Genomic DNA, 24529 nt, shown 5'->3' on the forward strand with positions numbered 1-24529 from the left:
CTACTGTATTTTCACCAAGAGCTGCGGTTATGCTGCAGTTTTCCTGTGATCCTGGTCTTAATTGCGGTTGACAGCTAAAATAAATATATGTGGGAAGCCTGGACTTTGAGATGACATCTATATACAGTAAGATGACGTTTCCTTCGGAGTCACATGACTCTTTACAGTAAGTCCAACATGGCAGACGGAGTGGATCTTACGCGGTAACTAAAGCAACATTTCAACCGAAACAGACAAATTCAACACTACTCTGCAACAAGGCATCCACAATGAGGGAGAGACAGAAGAAAAAGAAGGGGAGGACGTGGGCGGAAGCCGCTAAAACGGTATTTTGAGTGTTATTATGTGCCGTTTGTTGTGGTTGTTTTCCTTGAACGCTCCCACTTGTACAACTGTGTTTATGAGTTCATGACCTGCTGGTGAAGACGAAATGTTGCGTACGCCGCGCAAGGCCTGTGTTGACGGTTAGACAATTTGAGAGCCGCTGTCACTAGCTGTCTGGCTCTGCTTATCCGTCACCGTTCAGCGTAAATGCAGTGAAATGAATCTCAGCTGCGAGCACCCAAGCATGTTTGCAAAACCCTTCTGTGTGCTGTGTCTAGACGGTACTGGTGACATGTATGTCACGCTTTTAAGTCGAATAAAGTAACCGTGAAGTGGTCACGTCAGTGTTGCGTGCTAGCCAGGTTAGCACGCTAGCTCCTGCTAATGCAACTCAGTTCGTTAACAACTTTGTTTGATGCCAGTTTCTGGTAAAACACAAGCAAACACGCAGTGTCCGTGTTTCTCTAAAGTTGCCTTAACTACATAACAGATGATCAAATTTGTAAATCTACTACATGCCAACGCCTGGCGAGATGCAGAAATGAATGCTGCTAGCATCCAAGCTAGCTGTCTACCGTAGCATGCTAATGAGTACAAATTCTCAAACTCCCAGCAACTATATCACGATTAAAGTGTAACGTTATTGTTTGTGAGGATGTTAGCTGTTTAGTGATGCATTAGCTTCGCCGATTTAACTATCGCAATTGTTTTGCTTTTACAACCTAGCAAACTCCATAAATGATAAATTGTAAAACCTCTAACAACCATAAAGTCCTGTTTCTCTGAGATGCTCACCATACTATAATAATACAGACTTATACGAGCAGCCTTCACAAAAAATATGCAAAATAAAAGCGACATTTTTTGCTCCAAACCAGATGTTTTTTTTTAAATAATGGAGGGAAAGTTTCTGCAGTGTTACTGTAGAATGAGATACTCTTGTTGACATGTTTTGCTTTTAGCTCATATTAAAGTGTTTGTGATCTTGCTGCATCCCCTGTACATATTTTAACATATGACAGTGTTTCTTGGAATGACTGTACCCTTGCCTTATGTGAAAATTACAGCTTTGTAGTTGACCTACTGTTATTTATTATCAGCATGGTTCTTTATGTGCATTTGGCCCTGAGAGCTGATCAGCATCATGGGAGATCTCAATCTAAATCTAATAAAGTTAAAAAGCCACAATGTTTGTAAAAGATCTGTGGTCTTGATTATTCTGAGCATCACATCCTGCTCTTTCACAGCCAAGGGAATTTGTAGGCTCCATAGGAACTTGTCAGAAAGCTTCAGTATGTGAAATCTCAGCCTTCAGCTGAAGTTGCCTTGAGACCATGTCACATCTAATGAAAACCACTCTGAGGAGTTGTGTCATGTATTTTTTGATAATGGTGTTTTGTTATTGTAGGTTTTGGAGAAATACCCTAACACGCCTATGAGCCATAAAGAGATCTTGCAGGTGATCCAAAGAGAAAGGCTTAAAGAAATAAGGTAAATATTTTTTTCACGACAGCAAATGCCCTTCTGTTAGGCGACATTTTCATGAGAGAGGGAACACTACAGTATCCTCCCTCGGTTATTGATTGCTCATGTACTTTTCTTTCTCTTGATCACATAGTCGTAATTAATAATTGTTTCATTTCTTTTTGTTGCATTGTCACTGTTCTCATCCAGAAGGTAAGAAAAAGCTAGCCCCCACCCCTTACCTTAACAAACTCACTGCGATGCCACTGTTTGGTTTTACTCTTTGCATGTTATTAACAATAACATGTCCTATGTTCAGTTGCATATAGACGCAGTGTTAGACTCACATTTGTGCTTTTACATAGATGTAGTAGAGCCACCTGTTGCATAAATATATATTGTATATATGTATCGTTGTATTTTCCAGTATTGTAAAGTGACAGCTGATGACATGGTTTTTAATTTATAGATGGGAAAGTTCAGTACTGTTACATGATATCATCCAAAAGAATTTAACAGCAATGTAAATTAATGACACAAAATATCTCTCAGATTTTGGCCAGCAAGTTTAATTTACTAAATGAATAACAGATGTTGGTTGTTCTCTAACTCATTGAATTTCTTACTAATCAGTACAAGTACGAACAATAATTTTACACATCTAGATCTCTTGCATGACTGAGATGAAGTTTGACTGAATGAGTTATGATTTATTATGCAACAGACATCTTTATTTTAGACCAGTTTAATCTGACAATATCAGTCCCTCACAATAATTAGATTAGCCTTGAGTCAATTTTATGCAACTGACTCCACATAAAACTTAGAGCAAACTTCCTCACAACTATAGTGATGTGAATCTGAATTGAACTCACACATGTCCTCCTGATGCATGACAGCAAATTTCTTCCCAGACATCAGACCAGCCTTCACCCTTCTTGCGTCTTTCTCCCAGCTGTCTGATTTATTGGGGAACAGATGTGTAAATTGTGTTTTTCTCTCATGACCCAGTGGAACCTCGCCGCTGGCATGTCTGAATGCAATGCTGCACACAAACTCTCGTGGCGAGGAGGGGATCTTCTACAAAGTTCCAGGCAGAATGGGAGTCTATACATTAAAGGTTAGTTAGACACAAAGCAGATTTCATCACTCTGCCCTTCAAGGCCAAAAAATGGCGAATGGACTAACAGACGTAAAAGATGGGTCTTTTATACTTCAGAGAGTTTATTTTTTCTTATTTGTCTCTGGCTTTCTCTTCCAATGCTTCATCTATCACATACAAATAATATACTGTATGTGCTCCATTTTCTTTATGTAGAAGGACATCTCAGATGTGGCAAAGGAGCTGTCTGAGGAGGGCTCTGAGGAGAGTAGTGACAATCTCTCTGACTCCCGAAGCACAGAAAACAACAGCAATGCCATCACTCAAGAGGGGAGGAGAGGAAGGTGGATGCGGAGAGGTATAGTGGATTGTACACAGCCTCGTCAATAAGAGTTTGTAGATCACTGCGTCACTTTAAGTAATTTCTTTAGGAACAGTTTACTGACTACCTGATATGTTTATTGGCTTATTCTGGAATCACCATTCAGTAGTCATAATAGCATAATTAAATGGTCATATAATATTTATTGCATATTTTAAAATAAATAATAGTATATCATTTCATTTGACAAATGCCTCCATTACTTAATAGGTAAAATCCTTATTCCAGGAACAACTTTATTTACATTATTAAAGAGTAAGGGGCTTCTTTCTTGTTGCAATCGACAGTAGCCTAATAATGCAATAAGTAAGGTGCAGAGCTCTGTGTATTAGCAGATTTTTGTTGATTGGTTACCAGGCTCTATTATGGCAGCAAGAGTTGACGCCCCCTTCTCAACCGTTGTTTAAAGTCATTGCAGAAATGCAGGAAACCAGCTGAAGTAGCAGTAGGCAAGGCTAGTTGAAGGAAAGTGGCTTCACCACAAACATAAATTACTCCATCTTATCACAAAATATTTCCTGGATTACACTGAGCATCAAACATGATAATAGCAAAAGGTGGGTTTTATCTTTTAAACAAACATGCTGTGTCCATAATGCCTTCCGTCAACCGTCAGCAGAGAAGCTGCAGGCTGCGCACGACCATCGCATCACAGCAGTTCTTGCTCTTTTGTCTGGCTGTGAGGTCAAATCATTGCTTTATTGCAAATTGCACACCTGATTGTGCCTGATTGCAGCACAACTTCGGAGAAAGCTTTTTGTCAAGTACCAATTATTTTGTTTTCCTCAGGCTGTGCTCTCACTGACTTTCATTATTTTTCTCTGCCACTCGAATATTTTAAGTGACTGTTAAAACAGGAAACTGTATTTTTTCAGTATGACCCGTGACCACTTCCTGATTATGCAAAAGTTAGAAACTGCCAAGCAAGTGGGAGGACTCCGATATTGTTTTATTTTTGTACTAATCAATGCAAAGAACCACAAAGTCAAATGCAAATTCAGTGCCGTCGAGAAAGAAACGAGCTGAAATGCTACGGTATGTAGAAAAGATGTTTTATTAGAAAAACACAGCGGACAGGTGGAGGGGAGGGGGTTGTTCTGTGCAATCTTCCTATTGAGATGTTCAGCCCTTTTTTAGTAATATGATATTTTAGCAAGGAAATGTAATCTGCTCCTTTGTGCACTGTGTTGGTTTCAGTTTCATCAAAACAAAAGCATGATGTGATAAAGTCTATACACCACCCTCAGGAAGTGTATTTTGTAACATCTGCTCTGTGCTTTTTCTATTTCGTAGTTCCCTCCAAGCTGCAGTCGCAGCCGTCGTCTCCGCAGCCTCGATGTTCGTCGCCTTCTGTTCCCACCAGTAAGCTCATCTCTCCCTCGCAGAAACACAGCAAGAAAGCTTTGAAACAGGTACTGGAAAAAGGTTCTGTATTTCTTTTTATTTTCTTTTTTTTAACATGCATTTAAGTTGTTTCTGAATGGAGTTAAGATATTAACTAGTTGTGGAAGCACACATCTCATGTTAAACGAGTTCCTGCCACACCCTCATACTCGCATACACCCATAAAAATCCCTGCCACCCCACTCTGCGACATACAAATACATCCTTATTAGGTATAATAATGTTTCTATGTATTTTATGTTGCAGTGATTTTTCAAGTGTATATTGAATCCAATCCATGTCGTAATACTTACTCATACTCCTCTGCATTTAACTCAACTTTACGCTGACATGTTTTCAGTAAACATGTACATAAACCATACTGGTGTTCCAGCAGGCGCTCATTATCCTTCCATTCCCTGTCTGTTCAACATCTTGTGCTGATTATTTAAAAACAATGAGGCGTCAGGGAAGAATGCCTATAGCTGGTTTTACAGTATTAATGTTCTCATAATCCACCCGTTCGACATTTTCCTATTGGCTGCTTTGTGCCTTTTGTGTTCCATTTAATTAGATTTCACTTGATTGCACAGATTGTAATTCACTCCATCTGTGCTGGTGTGGATTTTTCAGCTCTGGAAGACCAATTTGTATTCATTTATCGGGCGTAGGCAACAGTAGAAGATGGCAATATTGGCAATATTAATAAATATTAGTGTTTGAGGGACCTATTGTGTATTTTCTTTCTATGATTTCCTATATATTTCATTCAGATCAGACACAAAATGCTCAGTGGGTTGTCTGAGATTGTTTCTTTAATCATTTGATATTGTTTTTTGAGGTGATCAGACTTCTTGACAGATTTACAACAAGGAGGTGATTTATGTTGGTGGTATGCAACCTATGTTTCATTGCTCTGCTGTTATTTAGCTCTTATTTAACCAGGCAAGTGGCCCTGGTGGAGTAGTTGCAGGGAAACGAAGGGTTACACATATTCACGCTCTTTTTCTCATGGTTCTGGTTATTTGTTCCTTCCTTATTTTGCTCATTCAGGCCTTAAAGCAGCAGCAGCAGAGAAACCAGCGCAGACAGGGGGGGATGCCAACCACCTCCAGTCCCAGACTGCTTCTGAAAACCATCAAAGATATGGCTGACAACATTACTACAAAGACTGGTAGGCAGCAGCTATTATATTGTCAAATACATTATAAAATGAGGGACTGAGGAGTCATTTTCATTCAGTTTGTATATTTTACTAGTGTTCATTGAATGATATTATACACATTTTTGAAGATAAAAGACTGATATTGATGCAGTTTTTAGTTATTGTCCCGGTTTTTCATAAGACAACAACAAAATGTTTTCATTATTCAAACATGACTCATAATTGGCCACCTCAGTGTGGAAACTGAAACAATAAGATCTTTGTCCTGCAATTTCTCAAAGCTTTTCCTTCTGCTCCTGTTCCTCTGTCCAAACAGACTTATGCCATCAAGTCGTACCCAGGAAAGTCTCCCAGAGGGCAGGTCGCCTTAGTGCAGGTAAGTCATCTGCTTTTATTTAATCGAATGGTTTGGAAATTGTGGGCTGGAGATTTTTCTTCAATTTTTCTTAATGTGAACAAATACCATGAAAAAAGCAAAACCAATGACGAAGCAGACTTACTATCAGGTATTGTCCTTGTTGTCAAAGTCTAGAATAGCATATACCTCTTTGCCACAGACATCCACTATTGTTCAAACACTATTAAAAGGATACCATTGCATGTGTGTTAGTAGGAGCTAATATGACAAGTTTGTGCAAACCTATGCGTGTGTGCTTGCTTTTACCTAGATGAAATTAAATGCATTATTTCTAGATGTGAAGGAACAAGTGAAATGATCCTCCATTAGCAGAAAAGAAGAAGTAAAACAATTGATATAACTACATTTGCAAGTAAATTTCTCAAGATATCACCTGCATGATAGAAATTCATTTTTTGCACTGCTGCACATGTCTTTCTTGTTTTGTATTGCAGGGCAGATAAAACGGACAAAGTGTAAAATAGATGTGGAGACTCCAGACTCTATTTTGGTGAACACCAACCTGCGGGCCATCATCAACAAGCACACCTTCTCAGTCCTGCCCCCAGACTGCCAGCAGAGGCTGCTCAAACTTCTGCCAGAAGTTGACCGGCAGGTGGCTCTAAAATTATACATACTTTTAATGCTTCTTTTTTTTTACATTGTGCAGGACTAAATTTAGAGAGTGTAATATTACTGCATGAGATTTCTGTCAGTCATCATCTAATTTATTGAACCATCTCATAAAATGTTAAGTCTTTAATGTTCACTGATTTCTGTCGATGTGCTGCTGCAGTGATGGTGCTTATGATGATATAATTCATAACATTGTGCTTCCTCTCCCTAGGCTTGCATGGACGGCCTTCTCAAGGTCACTAGTTCTGCCTTAAACAATGAGTTCTTCACATCAGCAGCACAATCTTGGAAAGAGAGACTGGCTGAGGGTCAGTACAACTGCTTCCAACTGATAATAACAGCACTCACTTCACATTCAGAGAAACATTATGTCACCAAGGTCCAGTGTGAATACACTTGACGAGTTTAATATAATTTTTCTCTTTTAAATTACGTAACTGTTTTCTTTACAGGGGAGTTCACTCCTGAGTTGCAGCTACGAATGCGTCAAGAAGTTGAGAAGGAAAAGAAAGTTGAGCACTGGAAGGAGGCCTTCTTTGAAAACTACTATGGTGAAAAGTAAGTTCTTCTTTATGATTGAAAATCTTTATCATTTCTTAATTATTCATATTTTCCAAATGCCAAAAGACGGTTCTTTTCGAATTGAATCATCTATTTGTAGGACCTTAAAACAGTAGAATGGCGGTCTTGCCCTAATTTTTTTTTCTTCACGTCACCAAGAAGAATATCTTATTTCAGAAATCCATTGTTATTAAACAGTAGCGTGTTTGAAAGGATTATTAAGAGTTGAATGATATTCTAAATAGGATCTAAACACCACGCTCAGCTCCCTCTCACATTACAGGAGGAGATGAATACTTGCTCCGATTTCTTCTCGGAAACTTAAGTTATTTGTAGAATTACAGTGGAATTGTTCACACCATTGCATCACATTTTATTGAATTGTTTTGCATCCAGCAACATCACATTTATTCAAGACGTGGCTAAATCAAACTGAATTGATCTGTTTGCTGTTTCAAAAACTATGTAGATTCGGAGGCTCATTGTTTCTGTATCAAGGTGCCGATCGAGCAGTAAGTCAGTTTGGGTGAGATGAAAGAGAGTGGATGGATTATCACCAGTGACCACACTCCCCTTATCTCATACATCATACAGTACAAGGGCACTCATTACTCAGCAGGAGAATTGATTTTATTCATTTGAAAAAATTTTGTGTAACTGCAGGTCAAAGTGGTCACAAACGTGGAGAGTCTTTTATAACTTTCATTAAAAAAAGGTTAGAAATACTATAAAACAATCACCAAACTAATGTATAGTGTTTGTATGTTTTCAGCAATTGTCACACTCAAAGTTCAACTTTATGTTTATTCCTAACAGTTCCTCTAAAAGCTCAGTGTTTTATAAATCTCTATTTATTTCTTTGTCTTCCTTCTTTTTCTCTAGTTCTGGGCTCAGCTATGAGGAATCCAAAGAGCTGACAAAGACTGATCAGAATCAGGAGTCTGTCAGGCCCCAGTCTCCCCGTCATCAGACAGGACCTGCCGCTCAAGCACCAGAGGAAACCAAGGGCACAAAAGACAGCAGACAAACTGATGCCGCTGCTAAAGACATGAAGCCAACGCAGACATCATCGCAGGAGCCGCTGAAGGCACCGCCTGCTCAAAAAGAGCCAGTCTCCACCACAGAGCCCATGAAGACGCGGCGCTCGCAGTACCATGAGGATCGCAAGTTGAACACAGTGGTACAGACTGAGCCAACACCTGCAGTGAGAGCACCAGAGGTGGAGAGGCGGATTGAACGAGGTGCAGCAGGTTCACTGCCTGATAAGGAGCATAAAGAGGAATTGAAGGAGGAAAAAGCTGAACTCCCCCAGTCGCCTGTGAAGAAGAGCCCTCCACCAAAGGCTAGTTCAGAGTTAAAAGAGGATCAGACCACGTCTGTGGTTAAGCCTGCTGAGGAGAGCGAAGAGGTCATCTCTGAGCCTGGTGGCCCCTCAGAGCCTCTGAAAAGAAAATCTCTCAGTGAGATGGAGGGTGAATTGACACCAGAGAAGAGGCCCCGTATGTCCTCAGTTTCCTCAGTGTCTTCAGTCTCTTCCGTGTCTCCCCCAGCATCATCCATATCCAGCCCTGCTACACCAACGCCAACGACAAATCAGAGGGTTCCACCACTCAAGGTAGGAAAGTTAAAGCCTCCTCTGATCTGTCTATCTTTTTGAGTATCAAAAGCTCACTACTTGTAGGCTTGAAAGGTGGCTCTGACAAGTTTTTCGCTTGCTTCTTTGCAGAGAGCAGCAGCTGTTGTCAGCTTATATTTCCAGTAGTTAGAGTGGATTCCAATGGCAACCCAGAGTCATGGCAAAAATGTGTAGAAATTTCTCCAACCCCTCCTGCAGCATAATCCTTGTCTTAGGCATTGATCTCTATGCTCAGAATGTTCCAAACAGTCTTGGATTCCTCAGTAAATCCCTAAATTTTCTACTTGCAGCAGAGTTTTGTAGCTGTGAGAAGGTGATAACGTGACACAAACGTAGTGCATCTTGCTATATTGTGAGGAGACTTTTGGTTGTGGGTGTTTTTCTCGTTTACTATATGTGCATATCTAGAAATAAACCTCTAACATCTCTTTCTTTTCACTTCGCAGATCCCAGTGTCACGAATTCTTCCCATTCCTGTGTCACCCAGCCAAGTCTCACCCAGGACTCCTCTCCCCACCCCGCTGAGCAGCCCGGGCCGCACTGGTGCTCGTACTTTGGCTGACATCAAAGCCAAAGCTCAGCTCGCCCGAGCACAGCGAGCAGCGGCTGCCGCGGTATCATCTGCATCTAAAGGAGCAGTGCCGGGCCCGGGGCCAGGAGGAGGCAGTGGTGAGCTGACACAACCATCACCTAGCCCCAGCCCAACATCCCCACAGGCATCAATCAGGTTAGCAGCCACCAGCAGCAGCAGCACTCAGAGTAGTACACCTCCTTCTCACCCACTCGACTCCTTTGGTCAGCTTAGCCCAAACGGGTCTCAGACATCTTATTCAAGCAAACCTGATGACATACAGAAAGGTCATTCTGCGGGTCCTGTCGGTCCAGGGCACCATAGCATTCTAATGAGTTCAAACTCAGCACAATCTTCATCTGTGCACACTCACATACAGGAAAACCCATTTCTTATTGGATCATCAACCAGGACCAGCTCCTGCATCCCTGCTAACAACCCGCTGGTCACTCAGCTTCTGCAGGGCAAAGAGGTTCCGTTGGAGCAAATCCTCCCAAAACCGCTGTCCAAAGTGGAAGTAAAGATGTCAAACTTACCCTCTGGTAGTAAGGGGAAGGCGTCACACTCTGCTGAACAAAGGGTTGATAAGCAGATGTCGCACCAGTTCAATACAGCAGGACGAGCTGGAGTCTTCCCAGAATACTCGAGACATCACAGAGAGCTTCCTGACAAGGAAACTCAGGAACAGATCCTACAGGCTCTAATGCAGAGGAAAGTCCAGCAGAGCCAGCCTTACGGTGGATTGGGTCCTCAGCACCCTCAGTACAGAGGCCATCAACTGGTGCGTGCAGAAGAGCATCAGGACCAATCCAGGATTTGTGTAGGCTTTTTGGGTCGTAAGAGGATGCCCAGACCCGCCATGACAGGACATTACCTGCTCAATGTGTCCACATACGGCCGAGGACCAGAAAGTAAAAGACTGCTCCAGTCTGCCATCCCAAACACGTCTGTGTTTGGTTTAAAAAGGGAAAGCATAGAAGGAGAAGACACAGCTAAAGAAGAAGAACCAACCAGGAAAGTTTTCTCTCCTGTTTCTGGGGTTAAAACAGAGCAGCAGAGATACTCATTAACCAAGTCTGAAGAAGCAGCGAGCTTTCAGCATTGCTCCAATGTAAAGACTGAGCCTGGATTAGAGGACAGTGCAACTAGTTTCGATAACAACAGCACCAGTGCGACAGCCAAAGACACCAGCTCTTTTTCTCAGTCACACCGAAGGCACCTCGAACCCTGCAATAGTAATCAAGGAAACTCCGAGCCATATCTTACCCCAGTGGACCCCAGTCACCAGCGGCCGCCTGCCTTTCAAACCCAGAGAACGCTCGATAATCAGGAACCTGTGGTAGCGTCATGCTTCGGTGGCACTATCAGCATGTCCGTACCTCACACTTTGAACCATAGCACTGCAGGCACCGGCTCTTCCACGTCATCATCAGAGGCTGACGGCGGCAGCGTCCACGGGAGCGTCATGTCTTTCTCAGTGACCGTCACCACCATACCTGCCGGTCACTCGTTAGACCACGGTAACCAGGGTGAGCCCTCGCCTGAACAGTCGTTCATCGAGGGCTCCAACATAGAGGACGTCCAGTCTAAATGCTACTGCCGACTGAAGGCGATGATCATGTGCAAAGGGTGTGGAGCCTTTTGCCATGATGACTGCATCGGCCCCTCGAAACTGTGTGTCTCATGTTTAGTGGTACGATGATATGAAATCAGAATAACCAGAAGATATCGCGGTTTGATCGGTATTGAACCAAGGCACAAAGCAGAAGCAGGTCATTCAGAATCAGTGCGGAGTGGGGTGACGCTTATTAGCAATGCTCCAGACAAATCAGCAGCCTGCATGTATGTGCTCGCTGTTGGAAAGGCAAGGATTTACACTGGATGGTCTTTTGTTTCACCAACATCTAAGAAAAGTTGTTTTGTGCAATTGTTTTGGTAGAAATGTCAATCAGTTTTCAATCGGATCAGTAGTCTGTCAGATGTGTGACAAATATAAAATCTGGCAATGTTTGCACTCGGCTAGGATTAGTGTTATATATTTTTTAAATATATATCTATATCTATATAGATATAGATATAGATATATATCTATATATATATATATGTATATATATATATGTCTGTGTGAGAGTGTGTGTGAGTGTAGTTTTTAAAAACGGAGGGAAAAATGAATGTTGCTATTTTTGTAGAACATAATGACTGTTGTGTTTTAGACTGACACTTTTTATTATTGGGCCTAATCAGTCATGGTTTAAAGGCAAAAAAAAGGGCGCTAATGATAATCATTGGTTGTAGAGTACCTCCTATTTGGCATTTATGCACGCATGGCAGGGAAGTGCAACTTACAGTAACCATTTTATATAAAAACTGCACATTTATTACTGAACACACTCAGATTTAAGAACTAGAAAAAAACATGTATAGTTTTAGAAAGAGAATTTAAAAGGAATTTTGAATGATACTTTATAAAAAATCAACTCGTGAGAAATGCACATCACATCATTTTTTTGACTAACAGTTACAGGGCGCAGCACTTGAAAACCACCTGGAGATAAGGTAGTAACTGTGTACAGCACTTCAAACACAGGGAAAAGAAGAGTCATTTATATGTATATAAAAATGCCTATATGTTCCTAGAAAATTGAGATCTTTTCCATTCCAGGGTAAGATCTAAACAGATTCCCACAGATCTAACGATCTAAAGATCTGTCTGAACCTGAATTTTCTCCCCAAAAAGCCGCTTTGTAAATATCGTCTCCCTTGGAATGGGGTTTCTTGTGCTTGGACATCTGTATAAATAGATCAGCAGTGGCAACGTAAAAGAAAGAAAAAAAACACTCATGGCAGTGTGTTTTTTCACTGTAAATATTTGCTCTTATATGGTATATGCCTAGATGTAGAAAATTTATTTTATTTTATTCGTGCAGCACACCTTGCTTGAGCATATCCAGCTCTTTATTACAAAATGATTTTTACTGTGGAAAGACAATAGAGAAAAACAGTAAATTAGCTAAAAGCTAAAACGCTAAATGCTTGATCATATAATGATTAAGCGCAGCATGATTAAGATTTGACAAACGATTTGGAGGTACAATATGACACCGATTAACAGGCAGGTGAAACACTTTTTAAATGGCCTTTTTCCTCCATATTAATGTGGTATGAAGTTTTGTAAGCACAAAATAATACTGTATCATGTTTATATACTGTACAATGAGTGTGTATGTGATGTACAAGGATGAACCAGCACATTTGTGTGTGTTGTTACAAGCTTGTAGGTGCTTTTATGACGGTGTTGGCACAATTTTAATGCTTACTTTACCACATATTAACATGCAAAAAGGCCAATGTGAAGTGTTGCCTCAGTAGATTTTTTCGGGTGCTCATGCTGAATGCAAATAAAGACGCATCATTTCTATTTTGAAATCTCCTGGAGGTGCAGCGTTGGCCTGTTTTATAGCAATTATCTCCATGGTAATATGCCAAAGTCACCTTAAGAAAACAAAATAATCAGAACTTGTTTTTAATGTCTGACTAGTTAATCAAAGTAATATATTTTAATTAATATATTTTAATATAAAAAAATCTATTTGCTAATTGTTTTTGACCAATCAACAGGGTATTTACTATAATAATGTATTGGCTGTCCGTTTTTTCCTATAATTTTGTTCAGACTGGACAGACCACCATACAGAGAATAACTTGACTTTTGTAATTCAAATTGCCCAGGTATCTGATACTCTGTATGGCCCAGGTTTTAAAACAATCCATTCATTTATATTTTTCCATAGAGATGTTGTCTAATGTGTGTATCCTTCTAGCTGTCTACATTTGTGTCATTACCTTATCAAAACAAAAAGATGTTTTCAGATCACCAATTTTTCTTTTAGGTCTGTGGATTAATCCCAAGTCAATTTTTTAAATGTATTTGTGATTTAAAAAAAAAAAAAGAAAAAAAAGGGGGGGGGGTGTCTTGTGGAAAATTGGTTTTAAGATTGTAGGGCTAGAATCTGAAGCGGCTTCCACATATTTAGTATAGTTGTTTCACTAAAACTGGTGTACTAGTATTTGATTCTGTTAACACAAATTTGATTTACCCCCGCACCCCATAAACATTTAGGTCTTTGAATGTGAGGTTAGGAGGCTGAATTTATTCACGTAGAGTCGGGGACTGGACTGCACTGCAAAAAAAAAGAAGAAAAAAAAGAAAGACATTAACACAAACATTCAATCACAACCCAAAAGGCAGCTGAAATCTTTGTTAATGAGGACTGAAACATGAGTCAGGCAGCAGTCCCCACTGTCACTGAAGTTACCTGTTGTCTGTGTGTGTGTGTGTGTGTGTGTGTGTGTGTGTGTGTGTGTGCATTTAGAGGAACAGTTCATATAGAATTGGCGATGGGGAAAACTGTCATGGGCGATCACCACCATTTTTAAAATGTCACGGTTTGTCACTAGGTGAATTTGTTTAATATGTCTGTGTCATTTTGTCTCCATTTAAACTCCGGGTGAATGTAATATAGTAATCAGCACTTGTAAACAAAGTGTATTTTATCAAAAGTTATAGACTATTATGAATAAATAATGAAAAGAAGTATTTTCTGTGCGTCTTTGCCTATCTCACACAGTTTACTCATCACAAGTACTAAGCAGTCTATGGAAACAGTTGTATAATGTCCTCTGTGGCTCTGTGGAGAGCTTTCCAAAGTTTGGAAAAAAAAAAACTCTATTGATCTCCATCTGGAACCTTTTTAAAATTTAAAGCCAGAAAGTTTCAAACTGGAACTGAATTTGAAAGAAGTGGCCATATAGGAGGCAAGGTTGGTTTAATACAGTGCATTCAGAAAGTCTTCAGACCCCTTCGTTTTTCTCACATTTTGTTATGTTTCAGCAGAAGGAACCTCCTGCAGAGCTGAGAGACTCAATTGTTTTGAAGTACAGATCTGGGGAAGGATACAAAAAAATTTTTGCTGCGTTGAAGGTTCCCAAGAGCTCAGTGGCCTTCTTAAATGGATGGGGGAATTTTTATTTTTTTTATTTAATATAACATGAGGCTGCAACCTAACAAAATGTGAAAAACTGAAGGGATATGAAGACTTTCAGAATGAACTGTATCTGGTTCTGGAAGTGATTATTTCCCATAGGGAATGTCAGGTGACTCCCACTACTGTGGAAAAGAATAGTGATATAATATGCAACGTAATTTAATTTGCTTTTGGATTCTGGGTCAATTTTGGATTAAATCAGCAACTATGTTCCAGTTGCAACGATGAACTATTTTAAATTTGTTACTGCTCTGGTGAGGCTCATGGGTATTGTAGTATTTAGAACCATCTCTCATGCCAAACCTTCAAACATACAAAACATGATATGATTTAAAATAAAATCAACTGATCACTATAACCCTATAGGGCCTTGCATTATTGTTTAGTAACACTGACGAGATCAATAAAAGAAATGTATTTGAACAGGGAGACTCTCATACAGATGCCACTGAATTGCATTATGGGAATTGTAGGATTCAGTGTAAAAGGATATTTCTGCCTCTCAATTCTGACCAATTTTTTTTCTTTAAATCTGCATCTTGTGAGTCCTCCGACTTTATAAGTGCAACATTAAAATCTGGAGTGCCCCTTTAAATTAAAGTCAATCTGTGGTTCTTGTTCATCTCCACTTTACTATGCCCAGGATCATAATTCAGAGTAACAGCAGCAATAGTAGTAGCGCGCCTTTAACCAGCGTGCGTGCGCACATGCGTAAAGTATAGTAGGTGGCCGCGCATGGCATCTCCGAGCCTGCTGCTCTGCTCTGCCGTCCTCTGCCGCTGGGTCGCTGATGATGCCGAGCGGAGCGGGGCGCTCGTACATTTCTATGTGCGGCTACAACCGCAGTTCCCAAGACTGAAGTCGAATGAAACGGGAGAGGAGCTTGAAATATGACGATGGATGGTCCGAGCCGTTTCTCATCGCTCGGACAGCTGTAACGTCGGCGGACACACGCGTGGATTCATCAAAGGTGAGAGTGCGGTGGTGAATCACGGAGGAAATATCCTCCTTAATTCACCCTGGACCACTTATCCTCCCCATCTGATGCTGATGCTGCTGCTGCTGCTGCTGCTGCCTCTGCCGATGATGATGGTGATGATGATGCTCTAAACGCAACCTGCGTGATTTTCCTCTGGTAAAGGCCAGTTCCCTGCTATACCTCTTATTCGACTGTCGAGACAGCAGTGAGAAATGTAAAGATGCAGGTTTGCCATTGTTTCTTATCCAAAGACAAAAATATGGGCATCACGACGCACCGTTGCCATTGCGGAAATAAGGTAAATAGGCATTTAAATCAGCAATATGGCTGCGTTTGAGCTCTACCGTCGCTTCAGAAGTGAATTTTAAGTGTTGCAGGGCTCCTCGGTGCGAGGATTGAGGCTCGTAGAAACGGAGAAGTGTATGATGTCAGCGGAAGGGAGATACTGCAGTAACCGAGTCCTTATGTTGACTCCCGTCAAAGGATGTTGTCATTACCTCGAAGCTGCAGGTGCGGTTACAGTAAAATGCACCTTTACAGGCCTTTAATGATGATCACAATCAGTATGAGCTTATGATTATTTTTGTGCAACTAAATCCCATGAAGTCAGACCTTTATCGCACAGATTCTGGTCTGTGCCTTTGAATGTGCTCTCATCTGTGAATTCATCTTGTCTATGAATTATTAAGAACTTGTGCCTTTTCCCTTATCTTTTATAAAATGATAAATGTACCTAGTAGAGCTGCTGTCATGCACTGCTCACAGTTCTTCTGCACATTGCCTGCCAAAGCAAGGCCTGAGTTGCCTACTCATGAATTTCTGCAGTTACTTCACAGGCTGAATATTTACAATGAACCATTGTGTTGTTTTGCTGACATGTGTCTGCTGGGTCTCCCACTGCATAGCAAATGTTTTCTAGCCTTTCCCCAGACGGTGCACTGGTGCTCCTCTGACTTATCACCCGTTCAAATGCTCAAACACAGTTTCTGTTGCATTGCTTCGGACCCCTTTTGATATGTAATGAAGCCGACCAAGTTTTTCCCCAACTGCCTTATGAGCCCTTAATCCTGCCCGGGTTGGAGTCAGGAATTGCTGCCTGAACTACAAAGAGCCACAGTATAGTTTCAAAGCACTAAAAAAGCTGTTTGATGTGGCACAAAGTGATTTATTCCGACCTTAAAATGCAGCTATATATGCTGGCTGTGAAATCAGCTATCATAACCAGAGCTGAAACAATTAGTCGATTCATCAGTCGGTTAATAGGCAAATATTTTGATTCCCAATTCATGGTTTCAGTCCTTTTTCAAGTAAATGTGCCAAACATTCTCTCGCTTCTGTTTCTCAAAAGTCAGTAATTTGTTTTATCTGAGTGCAAAATGAATTTATTTGGGTTTTTGTAACTGCTGTAGAAGAAGTCACCTTGAGCTCTGGGAAATGGTGATTGTCATCCTTTCACTATTGGAGAAAAATAATTATACGCCAATGAAAATAATCATTAGTTTCAGGCCCGATCATACCTTGTTGTTTCAGCTGCTAAATGAATGAATGCCTCACTTGAACAACACAGCACTTCAGTGGATGACACCCTTTCAAAGACCTTGTTACCAGCAATAAGAGCCACCCAACAACACAAGCCGGAGTTGTAAGTTAGAGTGGAAAGAGGCTCTGTCATAACGCTAGAGATCAGTGTGAGAAGAGGTGTGTCTGTCATACAAGGTGTGATGCGGAAAAAAAAAAAAAATGTAGAGAAACCCGGCCGGTCTGCTGACTTCTGCAAAACATTGGTTTCTTTGCTCACACTCTGTTGGTCAGCTGATCCTCCCCGCACCCCCGTGAACATGCATGTGCTCCAGACTTGTTTCGGGTGCTCGGATCCTCGGTCCGAGGCTGCGCGGGACACCCAGCGCTCATCAGTCATTGGCCAGCCGTAATGTGCTCTTTGTCTATCATCATTAAGTGGTTCCTTTGCAGCTCAGTCGGTGTCATTAGCCCACAGGATGCAGTCACTGCTGAGCGGGATGTCATGGAGAATTATCATTTGCACAGACCACGGGCGCTGGAGTGTTCCCCAGCTAGCTCACCAATATCTCTACAGGAGGAGAGAGAGTGGAAACAAAAGCACAAATTGAGAGTTAATGAAGTCCTTGAAGGAGGGAGGGGAGGTGTTAATTACTTATTTAAAAGTCAGCCACATTTTGTCAGTGGGCTCTCATAGTAATGGTTATATCAAGTCGAAAGGCACCCTCACTAACTCTTAATTTGTCTTTCTCTTCACAGGGTCGACGTTAAGGGCTGCACTTTGTTTGACATTCAGCCAGTAACAGGTAAATTCTTTAAAAAATTGTATTAAAATCAGATAAACAATGCTGAAGTTATTACTCACAATTTATTTGTCATGTCGAGAGCAAAGGATACAATTTCCCTGTACATTAGACTACAAATTTATGCCGCTAATGTGTTGATATTACAATGAAATATCTTCATTTCATAAGAACACAGGGTAATATCACTGTTAAAGAGCAGCTGAGGATATCTCCTTCAAATTAAAGTGTCCACTGCTCAAGAATAAATGACACTTACTCTGAAGGAATGACTTCCACCACACCATTAAAAGCCCTGATGGCACTTTTTGTAAAACCGTAGACAGAAGAAATCAATAAAGAAAAAAGAAAAAAAGATTGTTTCAAAGGGAACTTGTCTTCCTCAAGTATGAGTATTAAGTTCAAACATCAACAAAAAAAAGGCTCCAACGTTGAATCCTTTTGGAAATCATCAACACAATTTACAAGTTGAAATTTAATAGATTCTTTGGTATGAAAGAGACGGTCGCTCTCTTTGTTCCTCCACACATCATCTGATACCTGAACCCAAAGATTAAAATCTTTGTGGATAGCAGTGTTATTCACTATTTTTTTCTTTTCTTTTTTGATCTTTGTGCAGTTGCAGATTGTCAGCACAGTTTAAATTAGGGGTTTGACATACTGGGAAAGGCACCTGTTTTCTGTCTTTCCGGTTTAGTTTGGCCAAGACACAATTGACACAACCAGGAAATAAACCAGCACAAAACCCCCAACTTTTTAAAATTTTTTATTACATTTTTGGATACATTTTGGATAAAAAAAAAAGAAGAGAGACAACGTGGTAATTTCATGAGCTTTACAGCTGCTGATAGTCAGACTTTGTAACAGTTGAACAGAGCCAGGTTAGCTGTTTCACCTTGTTTCAACATGCCTTTGAGCTAAGCCAAGCTAAGCTAAGCTAAGCTAATCGGCCGCTGGCTGTAGCTTCACATTTACTGTACAGACACAAGAATGGTATCAGTCTTCTCATCTAACTCTCAGCATTAAAGCGAATAAACCTATTTCCCAAGATGTTGAACTACTCAACATTAAATTTTCTTACTCGCTGCTAAGTTTCTTACATTTGTTGTGGATTTCCATGACGGTTACTGTATAAACTGTGCCAAGATTCAAACATTCAGAGACACTTTAACTTTAAAAAGAATTATCATTTACTTCTGGTTTTCATTGGCCTGAAGTGCTGCCCACATCTCCATCCGCAAAATGGCAATTCAGACTGGTCATTGCTCTGCTAGGTTTTCATTCTGATTAAATTACCGGTGTACCGTCCATCATCTAAAAACAGCCGAACCAAGCCTCACAATCTATATATCTGACAAAGCAAGTGGGGTGACTAACACAGCCCTTGATGGACAGGAGAGATAATAAAGATGGAAGAACATGCTGTATCCTGTTCCTACACCAGTGTTCAGGGGCTCATCTGTGCATTTCAGCCACTTAGCATGACCACATTAGAGATCACTTATCTGTATTCCTCCACTGATGAAATAATGCACACATGAAGACCAGACCCCTCTGAATGTTAATTTATGAGGTTTATGTTAACACTTATTTTTCCTGAAAGCATTTTCTTAAACTGCATGCATGATGTGTTTGTCTTGCATGGTATCTGAGTGATTTCGGACAATGAAAAGGAGCTGTGTGTTGCATTTGTCGCCATGCTGCTGTGTGAACAGTGAGCGCTGCATGCTCTCTGCTGTTTGATGTGCCACAGAATGATCGAGGAAGGCAGTAAACGAGGCAAGGCCATGGTGGAGAAGAGGCAGCTCTTCATGGAAATGAGTGAGTGGAGTCGACTGAGAGAAATCTCTTTTCACTATTCATAGTCAGCACCGGCTCATGTAATTCTCTGACTGGCTCGAAGTAGCGCAGGAGATGCGTGGTCCCTCACACGTACATTGTAATTCCTCCCACACAAAGGCAGCGATAGTGTTTAAATGTGCTTTCAGAAATCCTGATTGTGTGTGTAAGATGTTTCATTTTGTTTCGTTGAACTGGACAGGCTATACATTCCTCTGAGAGCATATTGTGGGAAATGTATTGAGACTTTCTATGTGTGTTTGTCTTGTAGGAGCTCAAAACTTCGATGTTATCAGACTGTCGACTTATAGGACTGCCTGCAAACTCCGGTTTGTGCAAAAGAGATGCAACCGTAAGAGCATGTTCCTTCCAGCTGTTCTGACACTGTGTAACCAATAGAAACGTTTGTTCCTAAATTGCTCACAGTCTGTCTGTTTGCCCCCCTCCCTCTTCACAGTTCATCTGGTGGATGTCTGGAACATGATCGAAGCCTTTCGTGACAACGGGCTCAACACATTAGACCACAATGCTGAGATCAATGTGTCACGGCTGGAGACTATCCTGTCTTCCATCTACTACCAGCTCAACAAGCGGCTGCCGACCACCCACCAGATCAATGTGGAACAGTCCATCGGGCTGCTGCTCAACTTCATGGTGGCCACCTATGACAGGTATGAGGCAGGTGGTGAGTGCAGAGGAGCACCACTCTCTGTAGGCGCTGATCATCCGTCAGAATCACTTTTTCTGTTGTTTGGGTAGAGATGGTGCAGAGGCCATATTAAAGTTACTGAGGGCTGAATGTAAACACACCTTGGAAGCTAACAGACATGTATTTAGAGCAGTGGTCCCAAATCTTTTTATCTTGTGGCCCCAAAAAACAGCTATGTGAGCCTTTATCACCGGTTACAAACAGTATGTTCCTGTTAAAAAAGTTACTCGCTTTCAACCTTACACTCATGCAATTTGATCATGTGCATGTAGTTGTGTGATTTTGAGTGAATATTTTAATATTTAGATTTTTCATAAATTATATATTGATTAAAATGTTCTATTACATTCGCTGCGGCTCAAGGAAATTTCTTTTAACTATTTGACTAAAACACTTACATTGTTTATTTATTAAGCAAAAAGAGTCAGAAACATTCAGTGGTTGTAGCGTCTTCAGAGTGAGGATCTGCTGCTCTCCCTTGTCTTATATTTCAGTGAATTGATATCTTTAGGATTCAGATTGGTCGGACAAAAACAAAACTTTTTAAGATGTCACCTTTGACTCTGTTTTCCGTATAATAAGTTCCAAATATAGGAAATTACAGACCTGTAAAATACAGAACTAGCATTTTATTTCCCAAAACGAAAGTCAAAAGCCCTTCCCGCACTGCCAGAGATAAAATTCTAGTGGAGAAATACTGAATTTGTTTATAATATTTTATCATCTTAAAAGTAGTCAAATTTGAATATATTGAGTGTAAAATACTGGAACATAATAAAAACTGTCCATGTGTTCATTTTATTGTAGACTCTCAAGGTTGCTAGAAGCTCCAAATTTACAAAAAGGCACATGAACTTCTTTCATGGAAGCTACTGCAGGCTTGAGCCTCACTGTACAAACTGATATCTTGGCAATAAGCTGACTGATGTTGGAACAAATACACATCTTCTAGCTTTTTCCATCACACCACAGATAGAAAAAGGTGCTATCAGCTCAAGTATCCCTGGTGATGCTTTACTGTATATCCGTCCTCTTAATGTGGCGCTGCGCTCAAGGCCCCAGACACTGTGCATCCTGGAGCACCGAGGTTTATTACTGACCGTAAAGCTCCCTCTCATTATTGTACGCTGTGTGCTCGGATTGATTGGCTGCTTGCCCTGTCCATTCATGGACCTCATTCACTTGGTTTACTTTTATCCGTAAGGCCACTCTGGTCCCGCTCCATTATTATTCATGCTGCTGTATCTCTGGGAAACTTCGTGGAAATGACTGACTGTGATCACAGGAAGTGGTTTCGCTATCTTGTCCCTGAGGTCCAAACTGAATTAGGCAGAAGAGCTTTCATGTACCTCTGCTCGGAAGCCAGAGCTAAATGAATCTGAAATGAAAGAGCTGGTCTCTCTTGGCAAGTTAAAAAGATTTTAAAGGGTCTTGAGGCAGACTAATAATGACCCGAATATAACATATTAAGATGTGATTTAAGGTTTAGTTAATGATTTTTGACATTTCAGGCCCTAATGGATTCAACACTGCTATTACACTGATTTGTTTCAGTTAAATGCTTACCCATATGAATTGCTGTATGTTGTATTTATCATAGTACAAATGTTTCTTTGGGTCAGCCTTTTAAATGATTAAGCTCAGCATTAATTCTCATCTTAAAGAAAGATTCTGCACAAAAACAGATTAATATAAAAATGCATCCTACTTTTCACTGTAACCTAATTTCTGATTTGAATGGTCATAAAGGTGCAATGTTTCTCTGCAAACATTATATTAATATTTATTAAAGCAAACAGTGGCCACTGTGGCCAAAGGTGACAATTATGGGAGAATGTGAAAACTTAGTTAGCTAACATTAGCAACCAAAAGCTATAGTCATACCAGGCAGAGTAACGCATTGTATTGCTACTTTTAATTTATAGGACAAATAATAAGACTTTTATTATGTTATTATGTTATTTCTCCATCAAAAGTCACTTTAATGTACAAATGAAGTGTCACTTTTTTTCCTCCTTGCAGTGAAAGCCATGGGAAGCTGACAGTTTTCTCAATGAAAGCAATGCTGGCAACAATGTGTGGAGGGAAAATTGTGGACAAACTACGTTGTAAGTACATATTTTATGACCTTAAGTATAACACGTCAAAATATTTAAATGTAAATTAGCTGCATTTTTTAAAAATTTGATTTGTCCTGGGTAGCTGAACATGCTTTGTTTTCCAGGGACAGGTCAAGTTTTAATGTAGTTGCTCAAATTAACCACACGAGGGCGCTGTTGGAACACGCATGCAGAATTCATTTACTCTCTTAACTGCTGAGTATATTCACTGTGGATCAGTAGTGCTTTCACAGAAATGTGAGGAGCCTGTTTGCAGTGTTGTTGCTGAGAATGAAGTGTGACAGTTTCTGTCTCTCAGATATTTTCTCACAGATCTCCGACTCGAGTGGAGTCATGGTGTTTGCTAAGTTTGATCAGTTTCTTCGGGAGGTGCTGAAGCTGCCCACAGCTGTGTTCGAGGGCCCTTCATTCGGCTACACGGAGCATTCGGTGCGGACATGCTTCCCTCAGCAGGTAGGATCCTTGAACACCCTGTCCTCTTCTTCTTCTACTTCTTCTCCGTCTTCTTTTAAATTTGTAATAATGTACATTTCTCACTGGACACATGTTTGTGTTTGTATCCAGAAGAAGATCATGCTGAACACATTTTTGGATGTGTTGATGGCAGATCCTCCTCCTCAGTGTCTCGTATGGCTGCCACTCATGCACCGACTTGCTAATGTTGAAAATGGTAAGTTCTGGCCTGAATGTGCGGGCTGATTTAGTAGTAGATGTACATAAGTTAAACTGTGCATCCATGTTGGAATTTCAGCATTTGAACATTCAAGTCCCTCATTTGATTTTTCTACATTTGAAATTGACATTGTCCAATGACTTGATATGAATTTCTATTCCTTAAGACTGTCTTTACCAACCAGTTTAACATGTACCACAAAGTGTGGTTGTAATGCTGTAGACAGGGTTTAGCTCAGTAGCTCAGTTCATTTGAAAAAATAGAAATTGTGATTTAGTTATAAAATATTTGTCCCCCATATTTATGTTTAAGAGGAAAACACATATAGGATTATAGATGCTACCCACTATATAGAGCTACCCACTGTCAACTGCATTACATGAGATCATTTTTTATTGTCACAATAACGAATAAACTACAAGCTGAGAGTCAAAACAGATTGCTAAAAACAAAATAATTTAACTGATAAATGGTTGAAACCTCCAGCTGCTGCCACAGAAGTAGTTCCCCAAACAGACGGAGAGAAAGAAAAATGAAAATCATCTCATCTCTCATGACGGATGTTGTTGAGATAAAGGGGTACTTGAACGTCGTGTAGTGCTGTGGGCAGTTTTAAAAGAAGTATTCAGATCCTTTTCTTCAATAAGTTCGTACCAGTGTTACAGTGTAAAAATAATCCATTAGAGGTACATGTTCTGCAAAATCCCACTCGTGTAAAACCTCAGAACTACTATCAGCTAAATGTACTTTAAGTATCAAAAGTACATATGACATTATTGGATTGTTAGTACTGATGCAGCAATGTGTAAGTAGCATTTCACTATTGCAGCAGGTTGAGGTGGAGCAATATTCACAAGATAAATCATAGGGAACCTGAGATGACAAATTGGGCTACAGAAATGTTTTTATCATTTTTTGGACTCGCTCATCACACACAGGCCAAAATGTTAAGGAACCTCTAGTTTAATCTGTATCAATATGTTAATTTATCATTTATCATTTATATTTTTTCTTTTTTTTTTTTTTTACGTTAAATCTTAATCTGTAAAGTTACCATTAATTATATCTGTCAAATAAATGTAGTGGTGTAAAGGCAAATCCTCCCTCTCAAATTTAAAGTAACATAAAATGGATATACTAAAGTAAAATTTAACTTAAATACATTTCTAGAGTTAATCTACTTCGATACTTTCCACCACTGATTGTGGCGGGTATGTCAGAT

The 24529-nt window shown here is 40.2% G+C and overlaps 2 protein-coding genes across 7 annotated transcripts in view; both read left to right on the plus strand.

Moving 5' to 3' along the window:
* Nucleotides 1-138: 138 nt before the first annotated feature.
* On the plus strand, nt 139-14215 carry asxl2 (ASXL transcriptional regulator 2). Of its 2 annotated transcripts, XM_023430815.2 has the most exons (12): nt 139-326; nt 1733-1815; nt 2800-2908; nt 3107-3248; nt 4566-4684; nt 5709-5829; nt 6137-6196; nt 6673-6833; nt 7065-7161; nt 7306-7411; nt 8297-9029; nt 9497-14215. In XM_023430815.2, the coding sequence occupies exons 1-12, from the start codon at nt 270-272 to the stop codon at nt 11321-11323; spliced, it is 3615 nt and encodes a 1204-aa protein (XP_023286583.1). In that variant the 5' UTR covers nt 139-269; the 3' UTR covers nt 11324-14215. The 2 variants fall into 2 exon arrangements, with proteins under 2 accessions (XP_023286583.1, XP_023286584.1); XM_023430816.2 differs by lacking the exons at nt 139-326; nt 1733-1815; nt 2800-2908; nt 3107-3248 and adding an exon at nt 3673-3829.
* Nucleotides 14216-15450: 1235 nt separating this feature from the next.
* dtnbb (dystrobrevin, beta b) overlaps nt 15451-24529 on the plus strand; it is a 35287-nt gene continuing 26208 nt past the window's right edge. For 2 of the 5 annotated variants that reach the window (XM_023430773.2, XM_023430774.2), the window contains exons 1-8: nt 15452-15636; nt 17923-17969; nt 19720-19787; nt 20077-20157; nt 20263-20476; nt 22537-22622; nt 22933-23087; nt 23199-23304. In XM_023430773.2, coding sequence (XP_023286541.1) covers nt 19721-19787; nt 20077-20157; nt 20263-20476; nt 22537-22622; nt 22933-23087; nt 23199-23304 — 709 coding nt within the window. In that variant the 5' untranslated portion in view covers nt 15452-15636; nt 17923-17969; nt 19720. Of the gene's footprint in view, nt 15637-17922; nt 17970-19719; nt 19788-20076; nt 20158-20262; nt 20477-22536; nt 22623-22932; nt 23088-23198; nt 23305-24529 lie in introns of all 5 variants that reach the window. The other 3 variants (XM_023430770.2, XM_023430772.2, XM_023430776.2) reach the window with 3 other exon arrangements.

Source organism: Seriola lalandi, unplaced genomic scaffold (assembly GCF_002814215.2).
Source record: "Seriola lalandi dorsalis isolate HSWRI2012SDOR001 ecotype SW California unplaced genomic scaffold, Sedor1 jcf7180002054911, whole genome shotgun sequence".
Classification (NCBI taxonomy): domain Eukaryota; kingdom Metazoa; phylum Chordata; class Actinopteri; order Carangiformes; family Carangidae; genus Seriola; species Seriola lalandi.

Coding starts and splice junctions, on each gene's coding strand:
- asxl2 (XM_023430815.2), top strand. CDS start 270: ATGAGGGAGAGACAGAAGAAAAAGAAGGGGAGGACGTGGGCGGAAGCC. Junction 2,909..3,106: donor TGGGAGTCTATACATTAAAG/GTTAGTTAGACA, acceptor TTCTTTATGTAG/AAGGACATCTCAGATGTGGC. Junction 6,197..6,672: donor GGCAGGTCGCCTTAGTGCAG/GTAAGTCATCTG, acceptor TTTGTATTGCAG/GGCAGATAAAACGGACAAAG.